Source organism: Arachis duranensis, chromosome 5 (genome assembly GCF_000817695.3).
Source record: "Arachis duranensis cultivar V14167 chromosome 5, aradu.V14167.gnm2.J7QH, whole genome shotgun sequence".
In the NCBI taxonomy this organism is placed as follows: domain Eukaryota; kingdom Viridiplantae; phylum Streptophyta; class Magnoliopsida; order Fabales; family Fabaceae; genus Arachis; species Arachis duranensis.
In genome coordinates, this window is record NC_029776.3 from 11,127,762 (window position 1) to 11,135,945 (window position 8,184).

Sequence of the window (8,184 nt, forward strand, 5' to 3'; positions counted from 1 at the left end):
GTTGCATCGCCACTCTCTTCTCTCTGTACTTCCTCTTATTGTTTTTGTTCAAAACAATAAACTTATTTCCAGACATCCTTATCCCTCTTCTAATAGAATAACACCTATCAAAGTGATGAAATAGAAAAAAAGACATGGTGGGTAACACACATTAGAAGCAAAGAGAGAGAAAAATCGAAGAAAATCTAAGGTTCCAACACCACCTTAGCAGATTATGCTTCGGATCCAAGTTGGGTTCTGCATTGCACAACAAAACTAAGCTTTGGGCCAACTTTCTTCTCAAAACATAGGTCGTAAGCAGAACCGCGATTCCAACAACTCTGTGATTTTCCCCAGTGTTTCTGTGCATAAGTAACTCCAGTGACTCGAGTAGTAGAAGCATGACAGAGAGAGAGAAGAAACGTAAACTCATACGTTTCCACGAGCCAACTTGCGATTTTGTCTACCTTGACAATGACAACTATCTTAAAGTGATAAAGTAAACAAATTCAGACTTCAATCCAATATTGCTATATAATCCAAGTTTGACAGGCAAGTACAAATTGAGGAAATGTTCCACAAGCAATGGAAAGCAAATGAACAAAAGAATATGAAAAGAATAGGGCTTAAAAAAATGGCCCCTTCTGGTGTCTAATGGGAGCTTCTATCTTCTGCTCCTCAAATTCTGTATTACAGTGACTCGGTGAAATTGCTCTTTATAGAACATACAATATTTGTTAAATTGGAATACAACCTGGTTACATCAAGATGCGGAGAACAGCAAGTCCAACAGCAGATATTGAGACAAGAGTTCCTATGCAATATTTTATAACATCATATTTTGCTGCTTCTAACTGTGCCCTTAGTGCATGAACCTCCTGGACAATATTGAAAAGAAAAAAGAAACAAATTAAAATGATGTGGCAAGATAATAACTGAGAAGTCCTTCTTGAAGTTCACTTGTTTGCTTACTCTCTCAAGTTTGTTAGCCAGATTGTTAGTTTCGGCACTCTGATTAGACAATTCCTCCCTTATTCTCCTGCACTTACATAGAACCATTGGTTATAGTATTAAGAAAAAAATGAGACATTGCAATGAAACAAAGTTCCATAGTGCCTGAAAAGTGGCATGTTTTCTTTCCTAATTCTTACCCCCTTTCAAGATTCAAATCCAATCGTTGCCCAGCTGTGACTTTATCTATCTCATACCTGCATCACAATCCATCAAGTTCCACCTTAAGGAGCATAAAATGACAAAAGAAACTAGTAGCTGATTTAAAAATAAAATGGACCTCAATTCACTGCGCATCTTCTCTATATCATTCCTTAGTTTTTCAGTCTCTTGTTGCAGCAAGGAGTAATGATGTCCCTACATCATAAATTTTCCATCATATAACAGCACAAGACAAGTGCAAATTGACAACCTCAACATAACTAGAAAATGAGAAAAAATGAGAAGAGAAAACAAGAAGTGTAAAAAAATAAATAAATAAATAACAAGAACCAACATAATTTCCATAGTTTAGAACCACTTTTTATACATATTAACATTGCAAAGAACCAAATCAAACTTTCAATATATATATATATATATATATTACCACATGATTTGTTTCAATAACAATAACAATTTGAATTATTCATGGTCCCTAAACCCATGTATCTACTTTAAGATGCCAAGACATAGATATATATCAATATAATGAAATCTCTCATCTTATGAATAAATGAAAACATGAGACATGCTCCATGAGTATTACAGTCGTTACTTAAAAACATAATACCACAAGAAACAAATAGAGAATTTCTCGAAGACATGTATAGCTCTCACTTTTTGAAAAAAAATAAAAACAAAACTATCAATTTAATGATTAAATGAGATGAACATCGAGGATGATTACAATCATTATCCAAAGATACAATACCTCACAAGAAACAGACACAAACAATTTCTACAAGGCAAATATTTGAATCGTTTGATCAGAAGATGTCAAATCTATGGGTTAACCAAATGGAGTTTTTAAGAAGTTCCATCACAATATCTAGTCCAAGAGGCCATATTTTAAATGCTAGAAAAAGCAATTTATGGAATGTATCCTCTTTCATCCTTTGCTTTCCATATACTCAGGTGCAAATATTATATATTGGCAATTAACATAATTCCCTTTGAATGTCATTCTTCAATTATCCTGGTGTCAAACAGGATAAAAGTAACATGAGAAACCTAGCTACATAAAAAGACAACGAACTAAGATGTTAGCCTGATATTGCAACATCATTCAATGAGGTAACTTAACAATCATATCAATGTAATAGAATGTATCATTGTTGTCCAGAATAACAACTAAAAACACATGCTCTGTAATTACTAAATAACAGCTAGAAAAGTGGGATACACATGTATCCTAATCCCCAACATCGACACACAAATATAAAAAGGATTCTGTTATGAATTACTGTAATTTATGTCACCTACATTAGTCAGCAATATTCTAACTATCACTTAGAATACTAGTTTCATCTCATTCATGTGCACCTACACCATAAATGTAAATACAAATTACCTGTGAGCTCTGCACTTCTGCTTTGAATTTGGACAGGCTGGACTCTTGGAGCATTTCAGTCTTAAAAAAAAAAACAGTATCTTAGATTCCAAAGGAGTAGTAAACTTAACAAACGAGCCAAATAAAGAACAATATAAACATGGGCCTCACCCTTTGCATCTCTGCTTTTGATACTAATGATTCTGATACATTTTCCAGACTGTCATTCAAAACTTCAGTTATGGCAGCAGTTATCGCCTCAGCTTGCTTTGTGGGCAATCCTTGCCCCTCAAGTTTCCTAACCTAAAAAGCAGAAAACCATTATCAATCAACAAACCACTCATAACAGCTTAACATATTCAATCGTTCTTAAAATTGCAAATTTGCAACTAGTTAGAAAACAAAATAAGTGAACAAAAAGGCCATGAAAAGAGAGAAAAACGAAAATTGGTAAGAAGGTTAATCGTAAATTACAAGGGCTAATGTATCAACGAGGAACAACCGCTGTCCATTTGATTTCACCAATTGGGAAAATGATCTGAGACTTGAGTTGGAAGAGAACGACTTTGAGGCCCCAAAGCTCGAAAATTGTGTTATGGGCATGGCAATCCCCGACCTCGTTCCCAATTGTGCCAATCGCTTGCAAGCCGCGGCGGCGGCCATTACAATTTCCTCAAAAATAAGATATTGAAAGCGAAGAGGAATATTCGAGCCTAAATGTGCACTAATCCCAATTCGGATATAGAAACCTTGTTTTCAGCCACTATCCAAACAAAGAAGAAACAGAATCCCAGGACGGAAAATTAATCAACAAGAAAGAAGCCAAGAAAGCAGAAGAATTTTTTACAAAATTTGATTTTGATTCCTCACAAATCAATCCAGTTTCTGGAAACCAAACAAGATGAGAAGGAAAGCCATAGAGGCAGAAAAAGAGAGATTTTCATGGAGTTACCTGAATGTGAAAACGACAAGGAAATACAGATAAGGGAAGGAGTAATCGGTACTTTTGAATCGGTGGGAACTTAAAAAGGAAATGAATTCGCGGTTGCTTTCAAGTACATGGCTCTACGATGGCAGACCTATTTTGAATCGAAACGATGGTGTACTATTTCTCACGGCAATTTTTCCTAGGTTTCTTCACGTGCAATTTCCATCCATTCCCTTCAAGTAAACTACTTAAAGTTCAATAAGTTGATCAAATAAATTATTTTCTATAGATATGTAAATAAGTTGATCAAATAAGTTGCTTCTAAGTATGAAGGAATGAAATAGATATCTTTATCTTTATCTTTATCTTTATCTTTATCTTTATAGTATACAAATGGGAAGCTCATATGCTGACGTGGCGCTCATACGTTGAGTCTGGGAGTTTATTTGCTTAGGTGTCGTCATTAGAAATTTTTAGAATTATATTTATTAATTATAAATTATTATTTGCTTAGGTTGTTATTTTCAAATTTTAAGTTTGGGTTGTTTTACTTAGGTTGTTATTTTTTAAATTTCAAATTATTTTATTTAAGTTGTTATTTTTTAAATTTTAGATTATTGTACTTAGATTATTATTTTTTAAATTTTAAATTATTTTACTTAGGTTGTTATTTTTTAAAAATTTGTTAATTCTTTTTACTATTATTTTTTAAAATTTGCAGCTACATACGTTCTTTTAAAAAAAGTTAGAGTTTTAAAAAAATTTACGTTAATTATATTTCGGCTGTTACATACTAATATTACTATAACGATTTACGTTAGTTTAGATTTTTTAAATTATTATTTGTTTAGGTTGTTATTTTTAAATTTTAAGTTTGGGTTGTTTTACTTAGGTGGTTATTTTTTAAATTTTAAATTGTTTTATTTGTTTGGGTTGTTTTACTTAGGTTGTTGTTTTTTAAATTTTAAATTAAAGTCAACCAAATTTAAAAAAATTTAGTTATGATGCAACTATAAAAGGATAAATTATGAGAGATGTAAAGCACCACAATTTAAAGTACATCAATCCTACAATCGACAATTTGTGTGTACGTATACGAGTATTACGGTTATGGACACTACCAAGTTACAAAAATTCTCCATTGCCATACTCAATTGAGATGGTTTGGCTCGATGAAGACGTGAGTTTTTTACTAATATTTTTCTATTTTATTTTAAATTTATATTATTTATTTGTTTATTTAGGTTATAAATTTTTATTATTATCTTTTAGATTGTCTCTCCACAGTAGAAGTACTTTCATCTTTTTCTCTCTTTTTAAGTATTTTTTTCTAAATTTACGTAATTTATAAGGTTATTAATTTTTAGATTGTATTTAATTTTATTTATTTTTATAAATAAATAATAGGATTGATACTATTTATGACGAAACTAATAAAAATTATTTTTAAATTAACAAATTCCTATATTCTTAATGAACAATAAACATTTAATTAAAAAAGTTTATTTAAAAATTTTAAATTTGCACTAGCTAATTAGGAAATTCTATTTAAAAATTTGAAATTTAAAATTCTAATACTAATTCCTAATTAAGTGGCTTCTTAACCGTTTTGATTTTTAAATTTAAATTTTTTTATTTGTCACATTTATAAATTTTTTCTATTTACTTCGTTTACATTGTTATTTTTTAGATTATCTCGGCACAACAATAGATGTACTTTCATCTTTTTCTCTCTTTTTACTTATAAGTTATTCATTCTCAATCTCTTTATTTAAGGAAATGAAAAAAAGATTTTAACTATAACTTGAATTTATTGATCATGAGATTAAACTTATATTTATTTGAAAAAAAGATACTTTTATAAAAAATATATATATTATTTTTCGTAAAATATGTTTACGTAACTAAATAAATGAGAATAAAAAAGAAATTAAAGCAGCCATTGAAAATAAAATCTGTGCGATTTTACATAGACATAAGAAGACACTAATTTCATATTCTATATGGTAAGTTAGACATGAGAAAAAATTGTAAAAAAATTAGTGTCTCAGTATTTTAAAGAGACACAAAATACATATTTTTAATGGTGTTTGTGTATGACCATGTCTTTCATTATTTTTGTGTCAGTAAACAAACACCATACATGTACTCTGTGTACTCCCGTGTCTATGTTTTGATGGACATGTATACCAAAAATAAACGCTATCATATGTGTACTCCTGTGTACTTTATTTTTTTAATAATATAAAAAAATTAATAATAAAAATGTATTATGTATAATGTATATATATTTTTAATTGGTTAAAAAAATTATTTATTTAGTATTTTCAAGTATATATTGAAAGATGCAAGAAGTCCAAAGACAAGCAAGATTAACCAGAGAAAATTGATATTAAAAGACAAAGAAAATATAAAACGGAGCACAATTTAAGGTAGATTTTATACAAAAAAATAACTAACATGTCATGAGTATTTTGGCCGAATGAAAGCCCATAAAATACAATATTCTCTATATATTATTTAGCTATTGACAAGTATTTGTCTGCATGTGAGACTGTGTGGAGAACCTTAGCGTATGATATTCATCAAAGGTGGCCTTCAATGATGAGATTAACCTTTCATTTGCCTGGAGAGCAAAATATTATCTTTAAAGATGATGACGATCTTGAAGAAATCGTGGAAGAAGAGGAAGAAAAATGTACGATATTCTTAGCATGGATGGAGGCCAATAAAAAACTTGAAGCAGGTCAAACTTTGACGTATGGTGAGTTTCCAAATCAATTTGTTTATGATAGAGTATCAAGGGAATGGCATCCATGCAAAAGAGGGTATTCTATCGGGAGGTTAAATTATGTTCCACCGGGTACATGTGATATTTATTATATGAGAATTTTGTTAGCTGTTCAGAGAGGTTGCACAACATATGAGTATATTAGGACAGTTAATGGAATTATATATTCTAACTTCCAAGATGCTTGCTATTCCATGGGACTACTGTGCGATGATAGGGAATTCATTGTAGCTATTAATGAGGTAGCTGAACTCGCATCTGGTCATCAATTGAGAAAACTATTTGCGATACTACTGATATCTAATAGCAATAGCAATCCAGAGCGTGTTTGGAATGCAACTTGGACATTATTAGCTAATGGAATACTATATGAGAGGAGAAAAGCTTTGAAAAACCAAAGTATTTTACTATGTCTTTTTTTTATATCAAGATTGTATTCTCTTATTATCTTTATTTTTATTAATAATATTAATAGTTTTATTTTGGAATTACTTATTAAATATTTCATAAAATCACCATGTGCTTTTACTAGGACTAAACATGACTCATGACGAATTGAAAAATCTCTGCTTTATTGAGATTGATGAGAAGATACTCAACAGCAATGCGAGATCTTTAAAAGACTATCAATTAATGCCATATCCTGAGATGTCTGATGTTCGCCTTTTTCAAAATAAGCTAATAGAGAAGGATTTAGCATATGACACAAATGAGTTGACTCATACAAACTTATATACGAAACAAAAGATGACTCATGAGAAAAGGTTAGTATTTGATGAGATACTCAACGCTGTTATTACATACTCTGGTGATTTTTACTTCTTTATGGGCATGGTGGGTGTGGTAAGATATTTATTTGGAATGGACTTTCTTCTACTATTCGGTCTAGAAGAAAGATTATTTTAAATGTCGCATCCAGTGGAATTGCTTCTTTACTCCTACTTGGTGGCAGAACGACTCATTCTAGATTTTCAATACCCATTACAATTACTGATGAATCTACTTGCAACATCAAGCATGACAATTTGAAGGCTGAGCTGCTCATCCAAAGTAGCTTAATAATTTGGGATGAAGCTCCAATGCTCAATAAAATGTGCTTTGAAGCACTTGATCGGACGCTCAGGGATCTTATGTCAGTTACCGATCAACATAAGACACATAAACCATTTGGTGGTAAGGTTGTTGTTCTAGGAGGTGATTTCAGACAGATACTTCCGGTGATTCCGAAAGGAAGTAGACACGATATATTGGCATCCGTTATTAACTCATCCCATCTCTGGTCATTTTGTAAGGTTCTGAAACTGCATACAAATATGAGGCTTCTAATGTTTTCTTCGGATCAAGATGAAGGTGAAATGAAGAGATTTGCTAATTGGATACTTGATGTTGGAAATGGAAATATTGTCTCTATTGTTGGTGATGAATCAGAAGTTGAAATTCCAAATGATCTATTGATTACAACTACTGATGACCATTTGGTAGACTTTGCATATCCAAATTGTTGTAAAACATGTCAGATTACAGGTATTTTTAGAGTAGGGCAATTCTTGCACCCACGCTTGAGAGTGTCGAGAAGGTAAACGATTTTGTCTTGACAATCTTTCCAGGGATAGAAAAGAAGTATTTGAGCTCTAACACAATATGTCAAGCTGATGAGAATGAAGATGTACAACAAGAGTGGTTCACACCAGAGTTCCTAAATGATATAATGTTCGAGACTACCCAATCACAAGTTGACTTTGAAGACAGGAGTCGCTGTAATGCTACTCTGAAACATAGACCAAACTTCGGGTTTATGCAACGGGACAAGATTAATAGTTAACGAACTTGGCAGCAACGTAATTGGAGGGACGATAGTGACCGGTAGAAATATTGGAGATAAAGTGTACATTCCAATAATGAACTTGATCCCTTCAGATTCAGGATTGCCATTTAAGTTCCAAC

General features: G+C 31.5%; 2 protein-coding genes across 2 annotated transcripts; one reads left to right on the forward strand and one right to left on the reverse strand.

Annotated features, from left to right (window-relative positions):
- Positions 1 to 479: 479 nt before the first annotated feature.
- On the reverse strand, positions 480 to 3,702 carry LOC107488035 (protein FMP32, mitochondrial). The gene is made up of 8 exons (XM_016108728.3): positions 3,474 to 3,702; positions 2,996 to 3,284; positions 2,693 to 2,824; positions 2,543 to 2,602; positions 1,271 to 1,347; positions 1,131 to 1,187; positions 952 to 1,018; positions 480 to 857 (listed from the first exon to the last, which is right to left on the reverse strand). Exons 2-8 carry the CDS (start codon positions 3,182 to 3,184, stop codon positions 738 to 740), a joined length of 702 nt encoding a protein of 233 aa, XP_015964214.1. The 5' UTR covers positions 3,185 to 3,284; positions 3,474 to 3,702; the 3' UTR covers positions 480 to 737.
- Positions 3,703 to 6,053: 2,351 nt separating this feature from the next.
- LOC110281455 (uncharacterized) lies at positions 6,054 to 8,062 on the forward strand. The gene is made up of 4 exons (XM_021143722.2): positions 6,054 to 6,639; positions 6,773 to 7,004; positions 7,193 to 7,764; positions 7,848 to 8,062. Exons 1-4 carry the CDS (start codon positions 6,054 to 6,056, stop codon positions 8,060 to 8,062), a joined length of 1,605 nt encoding a protein of 534 aa, XP_020999381.2.
- Positions 8,063 to 8,184: the final 122 nt, after the last annotated feature.